Source organism: Rousettus aegyptiacus, unplaced genomic scaffold (genome assembly GCF_014176215.1).
Source record: "Rousettus aegyptiacus isolate mRouAeg1 unplaced genomic scaffold, mRouAeg1.p scaffold_m13_p_8, whole genome shotgun sequence".
NCBI lineage: Eukaryota > Metazoa > Chordata > Mammalia > Chiroptera > Pteropodidae > Rousettus > Rousettus aegyptiacus.
The window spans coordinates 84,848,744-84,871,634 of NW_023416311.1; the positions used below are offsets into that span (position 1 = coordinate 84,848,744).

Sequence of the window (22,891 nt, forward strand, 5' to 3'; positions counted from 1 at the left end):
GCATACTGGTTATTTCCATCATGTTGGTCCACCATACCCATACGGCACTTTCATCATCTGCCCAGTTAAAGCTGGACTTTCATGGATTCTAGCCAGTTGGAAGGAAAAAGAGAACATGAAGAAGAAACATGCCTATACCTAGAATAATGTACATTATTTCTGCTTAAATTCCATTGGCAAGGATATGGTCATGTAGCCAACCCACCAATAAAGAAACATGAAATATGCAAACTAGCTATATGCTTTCAAAGAGGAAAATAAATTCTGATGGACAATTGCCAGTCTCCTCCACAGCAGTCAATTTCTCAGACTCTCTCTCAAAAACAGTTCCTTTCTTTCTCTTCATGACAACTATAAAAAGGTCCATCCCCTGCCTGAACCAGTATGATCCTTGTTATTTTTCCAGCTTTCAGTCTTTCATCTCACAAGCTTATCTCATTCCAAAAGCCAAGTAATTTTTTCAAATTATAACTGTTACTTTTAATTCCTTGTCTCGAAATGCTGTGGCTAGCAATTCCCACCTATGTCAAATCTGAATTATTTGTTATGGATTTCAGTGTTCATCATCCTCCACAACTTCACTAGAAAAAAGGTTAAAAAACAATATCTAAAAGATAAAGGAGCCCAGCACATTTTACCTACACCAGTCCACATTCATGTATTTGTCTCTCTTCGAATTTTTCAGAAAGAAGCCTTAAATTTTCAGTTTTATAACATCATGACTTTTTTTTCCCCTTCAAGACCCTGGATATAAGTGTTTGATGATAAAATTGAAAAGTCACAAAATAAAACTGTGACCTGGACTTAAAAACAAACCTGTATCTCTAAAGCATTAATATAAGCAATTAAATTTCCTTAGGCAATAGCTTCTCTATAATCCTTTTGTAAAAGCCCATTTCAAGACAGAGGTTCATAATATCTGTTCTGGGGACTCTGAAAACTTTTCTAGGGGTCCGTGAAGTCAAAATTCTTTTCATAATAATGCTAAGACATTATTTACTGATGTGTGATATTGCCACAGATTAAATAAAGAAGCAGATATGAGAATTAAGCTGTCTTCTATGAAGCTAGATATTTAAAAGATTTGCCATTAAAAAAAAAATCCATTCCATTCTTCTCACTAATTTTTTTGTTTTAAATCTAGTTATTTTTCATTAAAAAGTTATTTAAGTTAACATGTAGTATGTTATTTTAGATGAATAATATTTTAAAATCATCACTTTTAATTTATCATACAGTAAATATTACTAGATATAGCATACATAAACAAAAGCTCTTTGAGATTCTCAATAATTGCAAAGAGAGTAAAGGGGCCCTGACATCAAAAAGTTTGAGAGTTGCTGCTTTAAGAAGATAAATTACAATTTTGTTAGTTCATTGTTCTCCCCACCCCCAGCTTTATCCATTCAGCATCTGCCCTGAATTTCTGGAACTAATGAAAGTGGACATCACTGAGCATCACCTATAAAATAGTTTCCACTCTCTGATGTACCATAGTCCTCACTGAAGTCAAGGACAAAGTATTGCTTCTTTGATGTTCTGCTCTTACACATATGAAGAAAAGACAAGGGAATTGAGAATTGTGCTGAGAAACAGGTACAGAGGTCATTAGGAAAATGGATTTTGCTGGCTCTCATACATAACTAATGACTGTAAAGTGCTTTACAGGCACAAAAGTGTTATGTCATGGCAGAAAAAACCACTATTCATCTCCTGCTGTAGGACAAACTGACTCCTTTCTTGATATTTCCTATAAAGATTTAAAATATTCTTAGTCTGGATTATGATTCTAGAAGAATCATGAAGATTTTAGCTTGAATAACCAAAACAGAATTCATGAACAACATTCATCATTTACACTCTTGGATCATCACTCAATTCTTTTTTTTTTTTTTTGAGGTTCTTTACAAACTTTATTTGCCATATAATTCTGCTTATGAATTGCTAAATCTTTTGAATTTTTGTACTTTATTATTTTTATTAAATTTATTGAGGTGGCATTGGTTAATAAAATTATATGTTTCAAGTACACAATTCAATAATATATGATCTGTATATTGTGTGTTCACGATCTAAAGTCAAATCTCCTTCCATCACCATTTATTTGATCCCCTGTAACCTTAACTCTCTTGCAAGTGCTAAATTGTAGTCTGTGTCTATGAGTTTTTGTTTGTCTTATTTGTTGCTTTCAGTTATAAAACTGAAAGCATCACTTATTTCTTAATGTTACAGATTCTATTCTAATACCAGAGCTTTGCCCTAGAGAAAACTCTATGCCATGGCCAAAGACTGCCATAATACACATTAAAAATGCATACATTAATCCATAAGAATTTCATAAGTCCATCGCTACAAAATGAAAACAAATAAACAAAGCATTACTCAAATTCCAGTAAATAATTCAGTAGGAACAACTTTCTATATGGTAAGTGAGTAGTATATATCAACTTTGGTCCTAGATCTCACTGGTTGATAAACTATACCATTTGTCTGGCAGGAATACTCCCAAACTATGAGTTAACTAACTAAGGGTCACATCTAAAACTCTAACAGGTTGGGTGGGAGGGGTATTTTCAGGCCTTTTTTCCCCTATAATGCTTTGTTTTTATTTTTTATTTTTTTGTTTTTAAAGTCAATTCTAATCCTACCACTTTATATGCTCATTTTCACTTGTGAGACTAACATTATCTGGGCCTAAATGTGATTGAAATTATTTCTTAGGTCGTTTTAGCCCTAGCATACTTGCTACAAAGGCATTGTCAGGTAAAATATTTCCAAGCCCTGTTTTGCACATGACATATAAAGACATTTTCCATTAACATTAATAAGACTTATGACTCCATCGATGGGATAATAGAGCTAAAAGATTAATTTTCATTGGTGATATTCTATCCTTTAAGTGTTCAACTTCTGGTGAATAGGTAGAAATTTGGCCATGCATAAAATGTAAGAGTGACTAGTGTCTCCAAAGTTCTCATGACTTCAAGGATACATCATCATTTTAAAGTATGAAATGTACTTTGATACAAAAACCGAATTTTAAGTAGTAACCTCTAAAATATTTCCACATACTATTGAATAAATTAATGATCTCGGAATTTACTAAGCATTTTCATTCTCTAGAAACTGATAATCTATATTTTTCACACTTAATCTTTTTAGACAGCAGCACTCATTATAAGTGAAAGCAAATTACTGTATGTTACAAATAAAGTCACTCATTTTATTTTATGAGTTAAATCTTAAGTGTTATTTATCAGATTATTTTTATTTAAAGTGTTTCTTCTTGAGAATGGACTTCCCATAAGAAAAATTATTAAACTACTGATATAAAAATTTAAAGAACTATCAATTTTATTCTGAGTTTAAAATGCGATTTTCACTATTTGGCTCATTAGTACTTTTTCTCTTTATTACTTAAAATATAGTATTTCAAAGTATATATGCTCTTTTCAGAAATCTAAATCATTTTTCCTATTTCCTTCTAGTCCTCCCCCCACCAATCAAATGTATCTTTTCCTTTGCTAACCCTATTTCTAAACTAAACTTCCTATGTATAATTTTAAAAATTAATAGTTCTAAATTAATAGTTTTTACCTAGGATTGGGCAATTTTGTTTTTAATGCCAATCATATCTTTACTGTACATTGAAAAACTGTTTGATAGTATAGAATTGTGAGAAAATACATGTAACATTTTGAAGAAATATTAATTAAAAAGCCATTGAGAAAAAGCAAAATCCTTCCATCCTTAAAAACCAATTCCCACCATGTTTTACTTTATCATATTCGGTGGCCTGTCTCGTGTTATCTCCGTATACCTGCTAGGTTTAACAAGTTTCAAACAACACTTTGTATTTGTGACAGATCAAAATAAACAGCAACTCTTACCCATGAGAAAAAGAAAAGTCACTGCCTGAGTTAAGGATTATTTTCTAGAGATAGAAATGTTATTCTTTTTTTCTTTTTTCCATCTCCCTTCAATTTCATGAAACTTGGATTTTGTCTTGTTTAGGGCTTTTTCATCTGACACAGAGTTGTGAGACTGAAACCAGGCAGGGGAAAAGAAAGTATGTCGTGGGTTTTCGGTACCTCCAAAGCTGGAAGATGGTGGTGGGTGTATTACCATCACATTAGGCACATAACCAAATTGCTCTCACCTACATTTTTGGTTACTTTTTCAAAGAGGCGGTATTATCTATTTCATACCAATGACACACACAGACACACATTTAGTGTTGTTTGCAAACTAGAATAGTGAATCACAAGATGTAACTAGGAACTCTCCTTTCTGAAACAAGAAAAAATCCCATAGGGAAGGACCAAAATTATAATTTACTTAATTTTGCTCAATTAATTTAAAATGAGAGCCACAAAATCCTTGATTATAAATCCCCAAGCTTGACCGTCAGTCCCAAAAGGGCGCTACAAGCTCTGTCCCCATGGTCCCTTTGCTCCCAAGTGAATGACAGTGCCAGCCTCTGTGGTGAGGGCCAGCTAGAGAATGAGGGAAGGCTTCCATGTTTTGCCCAGGGAAGTCCTCAGAAAAACACTGGAAAGTCACGCCACTATTTTGCGCTCACGGAGAAAAGACGCTCCACCGCTGAGGGACATCCTGTCCAAGATGGTGATGCATCTTTCTCGGTACATTTGGGGGGGGGGTGGTGGCAGTAAAGCAGCTTATTACTGAACTAAACGTTTTTATTGATCGCCCTTGAGTCAGAGCCCACAGAACCCCGCAAACCGTAAGTGGCTATATCACTGAGAATTGTCATTTCCAGGCAGCAGAGGAGATACGGGATTAGTCCAAGACACTTCGCCTTATGCTTTCTCCCACAGTCCTTCCATCTCCGGGGTGCCTTAAGCTTTCTCCCACAGTCCTTCCATATCCGGGGTTCAGAATAAAGGACAGGGCAGCGATTGGGTTTCCTGCAGGGCCTCGCGCAGAGGGCTTGGGAGGAAGGGGAGGGAGCAGGAGGGTCTCTGCGCGCGCGCTCCCGCACCCGCGGAGCAGCGGCAAGGCTCTGGCACACACCTCCATGCAGCGTTCATGGCCCATGCAACTCTAAGCTGCCGGGGTTCGAGGCCGAGAAAACAAATGACTGTTTTGCAGCATTCCCCATTAAACAATAAAGCGAGCTGTAAAGCCTCAGGTGCTGTGTTTGTTGTGCCGTCTGCGCCGCGCTGTGGGCCAGGGAGCGCCTCTTCGGCTGATTCCAGGGTAAGATAAGGAGCCGCCGAGCCACCAGCTCTGTCTAGACTCACGACCTCACAAGTCAAGCGCCTTGTTTGGATTAGCCCTCCAGATCTGCCAACCTGATCAACTCCTGAAAGAGAAGGGCCCAGCAACACCCTTTTTTCCTCTCCTGGACCACGACTGTCCCTTCTTTAAGGGATCAAGGGCTGACTCGCCTGAGCGAGTCGCGGGGCTGGTTAGACCAGTGTCGGGGTCTCCCATTCCTAGCACCCATCCATACCAAACCTGAGTGCAGACAGGTGCTGCCCTGCCCGCTGGACTTAGGAAATGCACCAGAGGGGAGAACCACTAGAACAACGGGCAAAAATAAGTCACCCACGTAATCAAATCCACAAATAACATCACCCTGAAAGGAATAGGAACTTTAGATCAATAGAATGTTAAGAGGATCCCAAGTGTGGAGAGAGTTCAGCAGAATTTCCCACAGGGCTGTCGTAAAGGGCAGGTCAGTGTTTCTTTTCTTCCCACCTGGAGAAAAGTAATCTTACTCCACATCTTCCCCCCAAAATCTAGGCATGCCATTTGGGGGGCAGGGGTTCTTTTTACAATGCTTTGCTGAGCACTTCTGCAGAGGGATCATCAAGCAGAAAGAATTGCAAAATAAATTTTCAAAGAATAAAAAGAATCAAGTAGTCTTTAGTGTGGCTTTCGGAAGAAACCGGACTCTTCAAGGGACAGAAACTAGCTTCTCAGAGCCAACAACTTAAGCACCATAAAAATTAAAGGATGTGATAGTAACAATGCTCACAGCAAACACTCAGCAGCCTTCCCTCCCTCCCCTCCCCCTCCTTTGCTCCCTGTGAACCAACTTCTCTGTCTACACTTCAGAAGTCCCCGGGAGGTGTGGAGAGATCCTCCATCAGGACCTGGGACATTGTAAGCTGTGAAGTTTATGTTTGTGGCGCCTGGGCTCAAACAGCCATTCAGTGGCTTGCTCAGTTATCAAGAAAACAACAATCTGAAAAGATCTGTAAACAAAATTGGCTGCTAGCACCCTGAATTAACTACTTGCATTTTAGTTTAAAAACACCAACTCACAGTGTACAAGTTTATTGTTTTTATTTTACATAGTTAAGGAGAATTCAAGATTTGGAGTCATGTTAGAAAGTAACACTTTTCAAATAAAGGCACGAAAATAATCCCATCCTCCTTTCTCCCAGCACCCCCAAAGAAAATTTCAGTTGCCTTGTGATATGATCTTTAACTGATTAGCAGAGAGGAAGTAAATAATCCTTAATGAATAGAACTCAAGGATAATATCTATTAGAAATCTCCTTTACAAAGTTGACTAAACTGAACTTTACAAATAATAAAATATGTACTTTCTGCTTAGTTTACTTGCATTAGGGGTGAGATTAAAAACTCAAACTGACTTGTTTCCATCCAAACATAGCTCTTCTGGTGGTTTGGACTGAGTTTTAACTTTTTTTTTTTTCCAAGAAAAAAGGAAAAGGCTAAGTAAATCCACATGGGACTTACACAAGATAATTCAGTAAGAACGACCTTATGGCTTAAAAATTAAGGTGCTAGAGAAATGCTAAGTACTTCTAGGTACCTTAAAAGAACATGGTCTTTTTTGGCTGGTAGCAGAAAGAGTAAGATAGACCAGAAAAAAGATCCATACGATGGGTTTTAACGATCAGGATAAATAGCAGAGCATTACAAAGTCATCTATTTAATTTTTAATTCCAAAAAAAGTGAATTGGTAAGTAGGTACACACACCCACATAGAATCTCCAATAACCAGAAATGTAATTTCAATGAAGAAAAAATTTCTTTGAATATACGATTCCTAGAAAAGACTTTTTTAATGGTAAGAAAAACCAGGTCCATATGATGAAAGGGAAGGAGACAGACTGAAATAGTTGTTACTGCTCTTCAACAGTGTGTGTGTGTGGGGGGGGGGGGGTGTCTTGTCTTTAAGAGTATAGATATTGATATGGATTCCTTGACTTAAGGGGAGCATCCTGGATGTTTTCAGCTGCATTAAATTTTAGCTTGCAGAAGCTAGAGGAAATGAGTCATAATGTCCAGAATGAAGAATTCAAAGTAATAAGGGAGGGAGGATCAAAGATAATAGCAAACAGGAGGAATTTCATTAGAAGAGCACAGCTCAAAACTCAGTCTCCAGAGGTGTGCAGGGGGAAAGAGAGAGTGTGTGCAAGAGATGGTTTGCAAACAAGAAGACATTTCAGCTACACATTTTAAAGCACATGCTGAGGAGTCTAGAAGGAACACACCTTTCCTATGAATAATACAAGAACTAGAATGCTATCGACCCATCAATCCATTCTCAGCCATCAGGCAACAAATATCTTGAATCTAGCAAGTGAAACCAAATCATTCATCACTCCCCTCCCAAATTACTGTACTTAAATTCAAGCTGTGGACTTCAGAATAGATTGACATCTGTATATGTAAAACATCACCCCCTCCCCCACCGCCACCCTTAATCTTAGAAATAAATGTCAGGATGAAAAAGCATCACAAAGATGTGTGCCTCACTTAAGACCCACTGCATTCAAACCCTAAATAAAGTTTTTCTCATCTGTAGGTGTTAATGTTCTAAAAAAGAGTCCTCCAGGGCTTGGGTGACCAGGAACTGTGCACGCATGACGCCAATATTTACGTTGGACCTGCCATTCTTGTACTTATTAGCCATCCCAGGTATGGTGGTAAGGAAAAAGGAAAACCGAAAAGGCACACAAATCGACACTGTGAACCGGAAGCTGAGAGTCAAGTCGGTGCCAGAGATTAGAGGAGAGAGACAGGAGAGAAAAGGACAAAGGGAAAAAAAGCGTGTGGGGTGGGAGGCGGGGTGGTGGTGGGGGGGGGGCTTTCCCGGACAAGATCTGTGTGAGATAAGACATAACTCTTGTTTTTTCTCAACAGACGACTACAAGCCATTATTACCGCCGGCCAAATTATTACCCCTCTGTCAAGAATTAGACACAACAATCAAAGTAATCAACGGGCATGTCTAATGCACTGTAACATTTTCAATGCAAAGTTTGTTTTTCCTCTGCCCCCACGTGAGAGCCTGTAATTAACCCGTTATGTAGAACGATGCCAAACAAAAGCCTAATTGAGTCTCGTTTTGCGACTTGCGCAGGTTTGGAGAAGGGGAAAGCGACCTGAGAGCTGGGAGCGGTGGGGCTCGCCAGCCTCAGCCGGGCCTCCGCCCTGGTCCCTGGCAGGCGTCCGAGGGGCACACGCCACAGGCACACGATTAGGCTATGTTAGCATTCGCATTTATTACCAGTTATCATATTTAAAATGGAATTGCACTTGCGTGTACAAATGAATTCAGTTTCTAAAGAGTCAAAGTATTATCCTGGGGGGAAGGAAGGAGAGGGGACAGCGAGAGCCCCAAATTCTACCTCTACACCCGCAAACGAAGAAGCACCGAGAAGCCTGATGTCGAACAGCGCGTTTACCTGGCCCCGGGTTCTGGCTCTCACATAGGACCTACTGCTACATGCCAGGAAGAAAAACGTGTTGGAGGGCAAGTACACGTCTCGACCATCGATGGGGGCCTGCAGAGCATGCGACCGTGTCCCCATCGCACAAAAGGCGGTTCCCCAACGAACCCTCGGCCACGGCGCTCTGTCCCGGCCAGTCGCCTCTACAAGAGGTTTGAAATTGGAATTGCAGGAGGAGACAAGGGGACTGGGTTAGGAAACAAGCTATAGACGGGGGCAGCGGGGGTAGGGGGACAAGAAAACACAAGCTGACTGGTCTGGGAATTGCCGCAAAAGAAAAAAAAAAAAAACTCTCTCCTTCGGCCTGTTCTTCCTGCGCAAATAAAGCAGCATTTCTCAATCGGCTGACAGCCGCCTCTGGTAAATAATGGTCATACCTCACTGGCTAGGCAGAAAGCCTCTTTTAGCAAGAGCTTATACTTGAAATATGGGTCATTTCAACAATCCTAAGCAGGAGACTTTGGTATAACACACTTACTTTAAGAAAATAAAAGTGACTCAGAATGAAAACCCACTTTAAGCAGGACCCTCTTCTTATGTTGGGTGGGGTAAGGGTAGGACAAGAAAACAGACAGGAGGAAGGAAAGGTGGGGAGCAGGACAGAAGATAGCCTCTTATTTTCAAAACCCAGTAACATTATCACAGCTGAGAGCTTAAGGCTTCCAACCAGTTTTGATCCCACTGAAGCAATGCAAACTTGCAAACTCGACCCATAACTATTTGCAATAAAACATCACACCTATTGTCAGTTTACCCCATTCACATGCAGTACTTAATTTCAGACATTTTAATGCTTACTTGTAAACATAAAAGAGGGACCCTGGATCATTGCATTTATTTATTTATCTATGCCAAACGTTTATTAGTGAAATAGTCCTGAAGATATAATCCTACATATGGCGCTTTGATTTCACATAATATTTAAGAAGAAAGACAAAACACATAGAATTAGACATATAATTCAAAGACCACGGTACAACCTTTATATTTCTTTTTTTTTTTTACTTCAGCAAACAAAAAATGTCAAGTGACATGAAAAGTGGCAAGTCTTCTGACAATAAATAATAAATTACTTTATAATTTTTGCAATGCAAGAGCAAACAAAAAAAAAAAAGGGTTTCCTTTTTTTCCTCTTTATTTCCAGAGAGAAACAGTCATTTTAACCAATAACTATACACATCTTTGGGGGAAAAGTTCTTGGACAGACACAAGTCAAACACAATCCCGAGACGCTTGTGACAAAATAGAGGTAACCTTGTTGCAATGCGTTATAAGTTGGTTTTTAAATCTGAATTCAAAAACCTTTAAAGTCGCTTCAGACTTCTTGATAGAGGATGGATCTCAAAAAAAAAAAAAAGAGGGGGAAGGGGCAAAAAGAAAAAAAAACGAAACCAGCTACAGGACATGCTAAGAAACCCAGAATGTCAATTAACCCCTTGTTAAAGTCAACTAAAAACATCGCAAACCAACGCAGCTCCACCTTCCTGAAAGGACCCTTTCAGCCAAGGAGGCCAGTTTCTCTTCCTGTTCGTTTGCTGGAGCTCCTGTTTGGCAAGGCAATGACCAATATAGAAACAGCACCATTCAGAATAGGATGGACTAGAAAATCTCTATTTCTGCTTTTCTCTAGATGTGTAGTGAAATGAAAATGCTTTTTTTGAGATCCTTGAATATAATCCTCTACGTTTTAAAAACGTCTTTTTGTTTTTTGTTTTTTTTTTCAGTCCTCCTAAGATCATTGGATAGCGTATGTTGGGTTTGGATTTTGTTTGTTGTTTAATTCTAGTAAAATCCCATGATTGTCTTCACAGTGTTGCTACCATATCACCTTGTCATTAAAACAGACTTCGTGCATTTCATGGAGCATTCATTTCTCAATTCAGTTTTCATTGACAGGGTCGTTAAATACTTTTGTTTTGGAGTTCGACATTATAATTTCCCACTTTCTCCAACAGGGAAAAAAATACATCTGAATGAATGTTCCTCATGCCTCAATAGGACTGGCTACCATGCTGTTAGGTGTATCTGGGAGCTGAGAGGACATCGACGCCACTTCACTGCCAGTGGAATTAGAGCCCGGTCCTCCTTCTGAAAAATTTACCTGCATAGAAGGTTGAGAAATGAATAAAGGAGGCTGTGATCATATTCATAAAAGGATTATAAACTTATGGGTATGAACATATAAGTGTCTGTGTATAGAGAGAGAGATATATAGACAGAGGTAACAGCATTTATAATTGAATTTTAACAGGCTTAAAGAAAGCCTACAAGGAAAAGAATTTGAGAAGAAATCTTCTCGCTTTCCCATCTTCCAAGAGATCTCTGTTTTAACTGAAACTGAATTCCCAACATTATGTTGCGTTAAATTATTTAAGAACAAATGTGTTTCCCACTGTAAAATGGCATCGCAACTCTACCATGCATGCTCGAAATAAAATTATCCTGCCAGCTACATGTTGCCCTGGGAGCAGGCGAGTTCTCAGTCTCCAGGCATCAAAGCCTCTCTTCTTGAGTTGGAAAATCCATAACACACGCTCAGATCTCAGATCGTGTGACGACGGGTGATTCAGAGGAGGCTCCACAGAACAATGATTAACTCCTCAGAGGGTTCACAGAGTGGGTTTCTTCCTTGTTGTTGGTCCTGCTGCCTTTTGGGCTTTCTCTTTCTCTCTCTCTTTCTCTTTAAATCAGGCTCTTCCTTCCAAGAGGAGACCCATATATTATAACGCCATCGTCATCGTGTTATAAATATCTGGCTCCTTCTTTTAAGCCGAAAGTATTGTGTTGCTGTTGTAAACCTCCTTCGCCCTGCCCCCGGACCCCCGCCTCCTGCCTTGGCTCCCCTTCTACTATTCACATCTGACACTAAAGTTTCAGAAGCTGCAAACACTTGGCTGCCCTGGACCCTCCCCTACCTGCCCTCTATGACCCGTGTTTTCTTCAACTTATAAGATTAAACCTGACTTTAAAAGTAGTAAGTTCTTTTTTCCTAATTCCAGTCTACTTTCCTATCTACCGAATTAAACTTCCCCGTTGTGAGGTCAAGGGACGTCTAAAATTTGCCTAGGCTCTAGACTGGCCCACTCACAAACATAAACCTGGGCCGAGTCTTCTTGACCACTGACTCTGGCCTGCCACAGAGGAAGAAAATGCCCCTCTAGTAAATGTGAGGGTAAAAGCTAACCTAAAAGCAACTAGAGCTTCATTTCCAATAACAGGAATAGATTTTTAGGAAAGATCTTGTTTTATAGAATAAGAGTCTACAGAGCTGTTTACTATTCACAGAAAATAATCTTATGTGTACATAAACCATATCACAAAGGCCATATATTTAATTATTTATCTTGACCCTTAAGCCTTCTGTAGGCAAAAATTGAGTCATTTTCTCTTTTCTGGACATGGAAAACATATTAATGCTAAAACACATATTACCATGACCCACAGTATGTGGCTATGTATGATAGTTGAACTCATACACTTAAAAATGTTTAAGCGGTACTACATTTTGGATTAAGACAATTTCGGAAATGGATACAGTAACAAAAAGCATCAATTATATCTTCAAATAACTGAACTCTTTATTGATTTATTTGAAAACTCCACCCAAATGCCTGCTGCTCACTGATAATAACATTATGTATTTTAACATTGATTATTACAAACACCTTGATTTAGGTCCTTAAATATACCATTCTTTAAGAGCAGAGAAGGGAGTAAGTTTACCTAATTGCTGATTAAAATGTCAAAGTGATCTCTATCTAAAGCCCCTTCCAACTCAAAAAAGAGGTATGATTTTGCAACCCTGTATACCTTCCCACGCATGTCTGTTTAGTTGGGCACCTTGCAATTAATACATCAAAGCAGGACTGATTGATAGAAAATTCAAACTATATGGTCAAATGATGAACTCTCATAAAAAAGACTCACAAGAGGTTTGTTTTTCTTGTGAGCTTGCCTCCTTCCCTTCACCACACCTCCTTCATCTTTCCCCAACCCTGGGGCCGGAGAGGTAACCACCCCCTGAATCTTCCATTGTGTAACAGTTAAACCAGAATCTCCTTTCTGTTGGAGATTCTTCCTCTTCTCTCCCGGGAGCTGACACTTACCAGTTGCTGAAAAGCAGGCTGATCTATGTCACTCTGCAAGGCGAAGTCACTCAGTACTTTCCAAGGTGGCTGGTAACTTTGCACCTCCACTGGGTTTGCCTGTAAGCCACCGTCGTGTCTCTCTGGACTGGCAGCCACCATGGGAGTTCCTGTCATACCCTGGATATTCTGTGAATAGGCCCCCCCATCCCAACATGTTAATAAGCAAACTCCCTCCCTCCATTGTCTGCACAGGCTAAGCAAATATACCCTGGTATTATCTTATCTACACTGTGGCCTTTATTGATTCAGTTAATCTGCTGTACGTATGAATATTAGCGGGAGTTCAGTTTTGTTTTACTGTGTTTTGTTTTTCTGCTTCTGTGAGCTGGACTATTAAGTCTGCTTGGACATTATTAAACCAAAATCTATTACAACTTTCTTCTTTCCCTCATACTCATAGCTCTTCCCAATTCCTCCTGCCTGCCTTCCCAGACTATAGCTTCCCAGAAGTAGAAAGGTGAGGTAGGACAGGCCTCCCTTCAGCCTCTAGACATGGTGCTTTTCTGGGCAATTTCACTTAGTTAGGCAGTTCTCTCTGCAGACCCAACCCCCACCCTCAAGCGTTTGGGTCTGGCGGCTATTGTGCTATTGCGTACTAACCAACTTCAAAAGTGTCCTGGCACGGTCTTGGCCGGCTGGCCAAGTTTAATGACAGTGGGTTTTATGGTACTTAAAAATAGGATTGAAGCAGTAAAATGCGAAAGGAAAAACAAAACAACAACAACAACAACAACAACAAAAAACGGAACTCTTTGGATTACTTTAACCAGAAAGCCTGCAGGGTAGGAGCGGTCGGGAATAATCGTGGATAACAGTGCCAAGGGCCTGACATCTCTGGAAGCCTGGGCATGACCTTGAGCAGAGGTTGCCTTGTTTTTGCAGGTCACCTTGGGGAGCCTTCCTGGCCTGAAGGATCTATAGCAGGCCTAGCCCAGAGTGTGTGTGTGTGGGGGGGGCGGCCAGGGAACCCTGGGATGACCCACCCCTGTACCCCTGGATTTGACGGGAAGCCAAGGAGCTGTCCCTCTCTCCTCTCCAGTGCTAGAGGAACTGACAATCTCAAATACTGGCAAAACCAAAGCCAGGCCTTGCTGCTGCCTGCCCACAGAGGGGAGACCATGTCTTTCTGGTTCTCTGTGGGAACAAAGTTGAAGGGCATGAGCCCACCCACCCAGGCTATGGGTGTGGGCAGCTGCTCCAAGCCCAGGAGCAGCCTCCTAGACCAGGCCCGCCCTCCCTGGTGGGCTTGGCAATGATGGTTGCCTCTCCTCCCCCACCCCAGGCTTAGGTAGGGGTGAGATGCCACCTGTCTGGACTCCTGTTCCAAAGCAAGATAGAAATCCAGGGCCAGCCAACCTGGGCAGGCGTCATACACCTGGCACGCCTCCTCTGCTTCCCTTGGGTCCCCTGCCCAGCCCCTGGGCCACTCACAGTTTTGTCGTTGGGCTGCTGCTGCTGGAGCTGCTTCATCATGATGCTCCGCTTCTTGTCCTTGCACCGCTTGTTCTGAAACCAGACCCGGATCACGCGCGGGCTGAGGCCAGTCATCTCCACTAGTTGCTCCTTCATGAGCGCGTCAGGCCTCGGGTTGGCAGCGTAGCAGGTCCGCAAGGTGTGCAGCTGCTTCTCGTTCAGCACAGTCCGCACGCGGGTGGTCTTCTCTGGCTGCTTATGGACGTGGGGCCGCAGGGCCGGCTGCCGGGCGGAGATGGGCTCGGCTGCGGGGTAAGGGGCGCTGTGAGTGCCGACCAGGCACTTGCCTGTCACTGTCCCGCTCCCAGACAATAACCAGTGCTTTGCACCCTCGACTGACAACACAGCGGCAGTAGAAGTGCATGTGAGAGAAGAGAAAGGTAGAATAAAATCTTGCTTTCTAATTTCGGAGGTCAATCCAGGGGAAACACAGCCTCCACCTTTGCTCGTGTCAACACAGTGTTAGCAATGGGGCACAAGTCTCTGGGCCTGTCCCCCTCTTGCAGCAGGGGTGGCACCTTTCGGTATTGTTTCTCCCTCCAGACTGGGCCCAGGTCACACTGAGTGCCCCCTACGCCTATTTCTGTACTCTTGGGAGAATGGCCAGATGGTACCAGGAAGGTAACTCAGAACACCCCAGTGACGGCCATAGACACTACACCAGCCAGGATGTCTGCAATGCAGAGGTTGAGGAAAATTCTGCCAGAAAGCCTTGAACCTAAGTCTGTAGGGGACACTCATACCAAGAGGCTAAAACTCATGAAACTGCAGTGTTTAGGCGATCTCTCCAGTCCTGATTTTTCCTAGTACTAAATCTACCTGTATGTTCCTGAGATGGGCTGACCCCAAGTGAAGGAAAACTGAAACTCTGTTGGGCTACCTAGGCTCTAGATAAAGGACAGCTGGGAAGCACTGTTTTCTGACTCCCTCCCAAGATTTCAGCTTCCTATGTATGTTCCCACGAGCAGAGAGAGTACAGGTTGCAGGGAACAGAAGTTGCCACCTCTGGCTTTCCCCCCAAGTGCAAGCTAGTCACAAATCCCCAAGGACAATTCTTAGAGCTGCCAGAATGCAGAGGGGAAGGAGCTGTAGTTTTCTCAGCCAATGTTTAGTGGGAATTGATACTTAAAAAATGTGAGGGGGGGGTGGAGGGGGAGGGGCGCAGATCTATTCAAGACCTGCAAGGCAGGACTGGAAACATTGTCTGCCTTCTTACCTCTGGCCCCTCCTGGTGGGCCTTGCTCTGTTTCTACCCTCCTTCCTGAGGAAAAAGCCCTCTGATCTGTATGTACTAATCCTATACCTTCCAGGACCCCCTAGGGTCAGGTCAACACCTATGGGGTCAATTTAGTGTTATAGCCACAGGCCCGAAAATGAAATTCTCACCAAATCGCTGAGAATGAATGGTTTAAAGAGGCAGGCTCCCTTTAAAAGGTGATTACCACAGATTAGCTTGTTGACAGTTTTAAATTACAGCTCTGTGCAATTGCCTGCAGTTATTAAGACTGTATCTTTTCGGGTTCACTTTTCTCACAAAAGGATAAAAATAAAATTTAAAAACGTTCTGGAGTGTGGGGCAGTTCCCAAGGAAAAATGACTTGAGAGGCTAAATAACTTAAGGCAACCTAAACTTCCTTCACTGGATTAAAGGAGGAAACTCCAGGGGCCTAGAGCTCCACCCCTTTAATTAGGCCGCAGAATGGAGAATACCTGGCGGGGAGCTGATGCCCGTTTTCAGTAAGCCAAGGCTTGAAGGCCAAGGTGAACTGGAAGTACTGTTTGGGCGTGTGTATGCATGTACGCACAAGTGGTGTACATTCATGTGTACCCATATATAGCCACACAGACGTGTAGGTGTGCTGCGGGAGTCAAGGGAGACAAGGAGTGCATTGAACCTTGCTAGGGCGAAACACAGACAAACTGCACTCAGAGCACTTCAGTTAACTGCAGGCCACCGCCGCTGCCACATCGACCGCCCAGCAGCTACGAGGGTTGCTGCAGCCGCCAGCGCGCCGGCGAAAGCGGCGCTGGCCTAGCCTGGCGCCCGCATCCCGGGGCCGGGCCTCCCTCCGAGCGGGCCGAGAAGTACCTGCCATTTGCAGCGGCCGCGCCGGATGCAGAGGGCTGAGTGGGTCGCCGGCGCCCAGGCTGGCTCTCTCCACCACGTCGTGGTCCGCGCGGCAGAAGAGCCCGTCCTCCCGCAGCGCGAACTCGTCCCCGGGGATAAGCTGGCGGCTGCAGGCCACACAGCGGAAACACTCGATGTGGTACACCTTGGAACGGGCGCGCATCACGAAGTCGTTCTTGCTGAAGCCGATGCTGCACTTGGCGCATTTGATCCCGTACAACCTGCGCGGGGACCGGGCCCGGGGCGGGGAGAGAAGCACAGGGAGAGGGAGTCACTTCAGGCGGACACTGCCCCGGCCCAAGACTGCCGGCGACCCAGGCCACCAAGGCCCTGAGACACTGAAATCAGCATTTGCAGACAAGCTGGGAATGGAAGAATACATATGATTAGGTTTCTCTCTCTCCTCCCTCTCTCTTTCTTTTATTCCCTTTTTTCTTTCCTATAAACCTCCATGTTTTGATTTGCACAGACAGTCCATACCAAGGAAAAATGTTTGATGCGTTCTGTACCCGGGACGGCTGCCCTACCGATCAATTGCAGGGTGGCCCTACATCCGCAGCTCTTCGAAAGGATGGAGTCCATGGGGGCTCCGGTAGCCACTGGCCCCACACTTTCGCCTCTCTGTGCCTCAATTTCTGCTACTAGGAATGACTCTAAAACTGTAACAAAAAGGCCTCTATCCAAGAGAAAAAGAGGTTGGAGAATGAGATTGTCACACCGCTTGGTTTGCAAACACACACGATGCACAAGCAGAACAAAACGAAACCTGAGGGTTTCCAGATCTCTCTTGCACAAGTCCACGGCAGTTTTTCCGGAACTAAAGATTTTCCTCAGGCAACAATGTTAACTGAAAGTTTCCTCTACAGTCTTCCTTTTATTATTTTTAAAATCGGCTTCTGCTCCCTCAATACTTTTCAAGTTGCTGAAGCATCTACCTCTATTTCAATTTGCTTTAAAGCTATGACCAGCCAAAAAAAAAAAAAAAAAAAAAAAAGATCCACTTCTAAGGTTTTCCTTAATGCTGACCTTTCCTTATCAAGACATAAGCTTTGCAGGTTCCTTCTCTGCAGCACTGACCTGGCCCCCTCTCCGTGTACCAGTAATAGCAGAAGCGGGGGGCATTCCTACAAACAAAATAGAAGAGACAGACATATCCGCACAAAACAGGGAAGGGGGCACCTCGCTCTCCCAAGGGGAGAAAGGTATTTGGAGATTTAAATGGTTTATCTGCTTTTACAACTACTGGATTTCAAAAGGGGGGGAGTGGCTGGAGGGAGGAAGAGAGCGAAGGAGGGAGGAGGGAGAAAGGGAGAGAGAGAAAGTTGGGGGGGAAGAGCGAGTGAGAAATTGAGAGGGAGAGGGAGAAGGAGAGGAAGAGAGGGAGAGAGGGAGAGAGGGGGAGAGGGGGAGAGGGGGAGAGGGGGAGAGGGGGGAGGGAGGGAGAGAGAGACAGAAAGAGAGACAGAGACAGAGAAACCCAGAGAGAGAGAGAGAGACATGACTGGCTTCTACAAATGTGTATCCAGAATTAGGCACATGCAGGTCTGTATGCAATTGAGCAAAACACTATCTCCTTAGGAGTAAAGATACTGGGGTAGGTGCGAAGTGAGCTCTCCCTCTCCACAATCTTTAGTTCACACACCAATCAAGAAAACAATGAAAACAGCTCATTTGTCAGAGGTTAAGATAGATTCAAAAGTTTTGCCTCCCTCCGCCTACTCTATGTGAGATCTTCCATTTCATAGGATGAGGACTTTACCTTGCTTGTGACCAAACAATTTGGGAAACCCCTCCCCCTTCCTCCAGTTCCCACTTCCCCTATTTCCTCCTACATTTCTCCCACCTCCATTAAAGTATTAATAAACATTTTTTTGCACTGTTCAGTTGTATCTATCAAGATTCTACTCTCCATTTCATGATTTTAAAATAAGAAAAAAAATCCTGGACACTAAATGAGCAGAAAAAATTCTAACTACATACTTAAATCTTGACTACGCTTTAATGCGTTCTCAGCTCCAGAAAATGACTTACAAAAGCTATTTTCTTGTTAATAGCCACTAAAGAAAATAACTTCAAATATTTAATTTTGATGTTATTTAACATAATTGTGAAAGTGTTATCTCTTCTATTTTTGAAATGACAAAATTTTCTTTAGAAATTCTATTGGCTTTCTAAGGTAGAAAATGAAGTTCTGACATACACACACATACACACAGGTCACAGAAAATACTCAATTAGCAAAGCATGACGTTTAGGCAGAAGAAATTGAAAGGAAAAAACTCAGAAAGTTTCTTATGTGGTTGTAGTCTTGTCAGTATGGGAAATTCGCTCATTTTATCAGTTACCAGATTTTAATGTGAGAAAGGAAGCTGTTCAATTATCTAAATATACCAATTGTTCGTAGACAGATGATGGGCAATTTGATCTGCTCTGTCTAATTCATCAGCTCAGATAAGATAAGAAAGAAAAGATAGTCAGATGTCACCAAAGGGTTAATATTTAAAAAGATTAAATTTCCGGTCTTTTTGCAGGGAATATTTGGGTTGGTTTTAAATTTTTCCAGGTAGAAACTCTTACCCTAAAAGAACAAAGCTTGATACCTGTATTTGTTCTTTCAAAGTGCATCTTTAAACATGCTTGCGTCAAACTTTTAGTTCGCCCATTAAATTGACACCTCCAAAGAATTTGTAAGTTACTAAGAAAATACTGAACTAAAATAGATATATAGAAAAGAAAAAATACTGCATGTACAATAAAAATCAACCTCTTTTTAAAGTCCAAAAATCTAAACTTATCCGTCTTTAAATTTTTTTTGTTATAGAAGGGGAAAGATACAAGAGGAAAATAATTTAAACATGACAAATTCCAAGAGCGATTAAACAAGCTTCAATACCACATAATTTATGAAAACTACTATTGGGTTTTGTGGGGTCTTTTTCATAAACAGTGAAATGAACAACATAGTTTAATTTATGTAACATATGTACTGGGTAACTTTTGCATGCTGGACCCCACAAACTTCGCGAAAATACAAAGCCACACCAACTAACAAATAAGGAGTGGAGAAAGACAGGGAAATCTCACAAAATTAAGGAAGCAGTATAAATGGCGTACCTGATATAATCTCTTTTACAGTAGGTTTTCCCATCTCTAACAAAGCACGTACAGCTCTCGTCCAAATACTGATTACACTCCGCACATTTCAAACATGCCGCATGCCATTCCAAATCCGGAGAAACCCTCAGAATATACTGATCGTGAATTTGATTGCCGCAACCAACACATAGGGAAATCAGACGTTTTTCTGAAATGAAAATAAATACATGATTGACTAACCGTTTACTTCCTACAGAGATAAACACACTTTTAGTGTCGTTCTCTTATAGGGCGTTCTCTGGGAGTTTCTTTCTTTCTTTCTTTCTTTTTCTTTAAGAGTATTGCACTTTGGGATGGTAATTGAAGTGTGCCATCAAAACCTTGACTCGTTTTAAAAAGGAGGTGGAATATATGTAAAATGCAGATTTGAATAGTCTACATTTGTAAGCCTAGCACGCAATCAAACCCGTTCATTTTGTATTTCTTTTTCCTCCCTCTTCTCTCTTTGCTATAATCACTGGGAAAGATTATGGATAAATCAAGTCAAAGAAAAGGTTTTGCCTAGAGCGTTAAGTAAACGCAGGGATGTCTATATTTTCCATGAAGCAAGCTCTTAAATAGCGCATAGGACTGGATATTGTTAGCAAGAGCAGACATCAATACAGTTGTCACTGGTTCTCTTTTGCAAGTCTAATGCTAATTCACATCTCCGGTATTGTATGTGCCCGCAGACCTCTGCAACAGAATAACCTTCTCGGGAGAGCACAGAATTCCGGAGCAGGAAACCACTTAGCACCAGAAGGCTAGGGTTCTGGAGGGCACACAGGCGAATTTAAATACAAGGTACACTCAGTTTCCCGAAGATCAGAACCTATAGCAAGCATGCAGGCGTGGCGGCAACTAGAAAAAGCCACCTTCTCTCTCTGTCTCTCCAGGCAATGACTCCAACTCCGAAGAGCCCTTGGCACCCGTGCCTGAGAGAGACCCCCGCACAACACCAGCACACCGAGCCCCACAAGGTAAAACAGCCTCTTACTTTTTGGTGGATCTCCCATGTCTCCCATATCTGTAAGAGGGAGTAATGTCCACAGTGAAATGGTGGTTGTACAGTTGGTGAACAGCCCACAGAGAGGATGCTGGAGCTGTGGCTAAGTGGGAAATAGTGGCCCCGGGGGTTGCCAACGCTGAGAGAGCCGCTGCCCGGCTGCGCCGCGCCCTCTTGGATCCAGGAGTCCAATTTAAGCCGGCTGAGCTGACGGAGCGGAGGCGCTGCGGCGGCGGCAGACTCGGTGCGGCTGGGGCACCTCTCTTCCTTATCTCTTACTCAAACTTCTCTGCTCCAACTCAGCTCCATCGCCATTGGTCTGACGCAGCGCGCGGGGACGTCAGGCGAGCGCCGCGCCCATTGGCTGCGGGGCGCGCGGCGCAGCTGTTCTGATTATCATATTTCAGCCTCGCCGCCGCCGTGAGCCACTGACCGCTCGGCGAGCCTGCGGGAGAGGATTAGGGCTCCCGAGGCAACTTGCTCGGAGCTCATCCGGGGCTGCCCGGCTGCTCTGGCTTCTGGCCTCCCTCCCCTACTCCTCCTTCTACCCCCTCCCTTGCTCCTTCCCGGCCGCGCCGCCAGCGCTCTTTCCTCCTGTCGCGTTGCTCCTCCGCCCTGCGCTCCTGGGGTCCCAGCAGTCCGGCTGGCCGTGTTGCGTGCGCGGCTCACTTTTCTGCCGCCGGTGGCGAGTGGCTGGTGGGTAGGTTTTCCTGGTGATGAGGTCCCTCCCGGGTTCTAGGAAAAGAAACAACTTGGAACAGCCCGTTTGGCTCGGTTTGATCTCGCGCTTTGGCTCACAGCTCCGGGCCTGGCGGGGCTTGGCTGCTGGGGAGGGTGAGTTCCCGAACTGACTGCGCCTGGCGCGCTGGGAGCTGCCCAAAGGGCAGCAGAACCGGGAATGGGATGAATAGACCCAGGGGAATTGCTCGCTACTGCTTCCCCATGACCCCATTACCCCCGACCTCAGCTCTCCAAAAACGTGGGGTGGGACGAAAGGGACGCTTCCTGCCTTAGCGGAGAATCAGGTTGGAAACGCACAGGTAATACCAGGTTGACTCCGCGGACTCCAAGTTCTCCTTTACGGTCCGCGAGGTCTGCTTTGCAGTTAACTCTAGAATTAGGAAGCGTACTAACCCTAATCTAAAACGAAATGATCTTCCAGTACTTTAAAATTTGTAAAGCGATTATGTCCTGACCAGTTCCTCTCTGCTGGTTTCCTGCCCTTTGTTTTTCAGCAGAGGTGTACAATTAGCTGGTGGTGTTTCGGTAATTATTAGGACAAGTCTCCATGTCTAGAGTATTTTTAAATTGCATTATTAGTCTAAGGGCGTGACTAGGGGGTCTAATACAGACGAACAGTAAAATACCCATTTTCCTTCACCGAGTGTGTTTATCTGATAGTTTTCTCTCAGGAAACAACCTGGAGAGAGAAGAACGTTGGCTGCAAATCGCCGGTAACCCTTTTCCATAATTTTTTAACCTGTTCCTGTCATATCTTAGTCTCCCCAAAACAAAGCTACAGTAAGGCCACAAAGAGCCCCCACACTTCTCCCAAAGCTTCTAAGTAACTATTCCTTATCTAACGTGACTGCCAGTTTTATCTAAAAAGGCCCAAAACCCAAGCAGTAGAAGGGTTAATTTCAGTGTCTTGTTGCCAGGAGTAAGCCTGGTGTGTTAGGAAACTCCTTTCTTTGTATCTTTCTCCAGATCTAACCCTTGATAAGAGCTGTGAGCCCTCAGCGGGCCTCAGTGGCTTGATTTGCATGGATAGGCTTCTCCAGAGCTCAAAGAGACTCTAACGTGCGGGAGTTTCCTCCTGATCTCGCTGAGGTTTTATCAAGAATGTGTATTTGTTCTGTTTTTCTCAAGAAAAATTTCTAACTGGATCTCATCTCTTTTATTGTAAGTTGAAGTGGATGTGTGAAATCCGAAGTTGGATAGATACAGATTAATATGCCAGTTTTTTGTTTTGTTTTGATTTTTTTTTTTAATTTTGGTTTTTGGTCAGTCTCTGCTTTCTGGTATTATGTGCGTGGATTCTTTTGTCAGGCTGCTTTTACAAAACTGATGCTGATAATCAACATGAAGCAAGTCTTCCCAGTATACAGGCATGTTTCCTGTGTAGATAACCAAGTTGACTGTAGTTAAAACAAAAACAAAAACAAAAAAACCCCACTATAACTCCAGAAAGTAAATAGAAAATTTTAACCAATCATATTCCATCATGCAACTCTTATAACATGGTATTAAACCATGGAAGCTG

At 43.0% G+C, this 22,891-nt stretch overlaps 1 protein-coding gene across 1 annotated transcript; it reads right to left on the reverse strand.

Annotated features, from left to right (window-relative positions):
- Nucleotides 1-9,871: 9,871 nt before the first annotated feature.
- ISL1 (ISL LIM homeobox 1) lies at nucleotides 9,872-21,171 on the reverse strand. Its single transcript, XM_016142269.2, has 6 exons — nucleotides 20,620-21,171; nucleotides 19,602-19,791; nucleotides 16,449-16,708; nucleotides 14,318-14,604; nucleotides 12,845-13,012; nucleotides 9,872-10,839 (listed from the first exon to the last, which is right to left on the reverse strand). Exons 1-6 carry the CDS (start codon nucleotides 20,645-20,647, stop codon nucleotides 10,723-10,725), a joined length of 1,050 nt encoding a protein of 349 aa, XP_015997755.1. The 5' UTR covers nucleotides 20,648-21,171; the 3' UTR covers nucleotides 9,872-10,722.
- Nucleotides 21,172-22,891: the final 1,720 nt, after the last annotated feature.

What these genes read in the sequence shown, in the direction of transcription:
- ISL1 (XM_016142269.2), bottom strand. Translation starts at nt 20,647, where the DNA reads ATGGGAGACATGGGAGATCCACCAAAAA. An exon ending in AGCAGCCCAACGACAAAACT is followed by an intron (nt 13,013 to 14,317) that starts GTGAGTGGCCCA and finishes GCCTATTCACAG; the next exon opens with AATATCCAGGGTATGACAGG. An exon ending in AGCCTGCTTTTCAGCAACTG is followed by an intron (nt 10,840 to 12,844) that starts GTAAGTGTCAGC and finishes CCTTCTATGCAG; the next exon opens with GTAAATTTTTCAGAAGGAGG.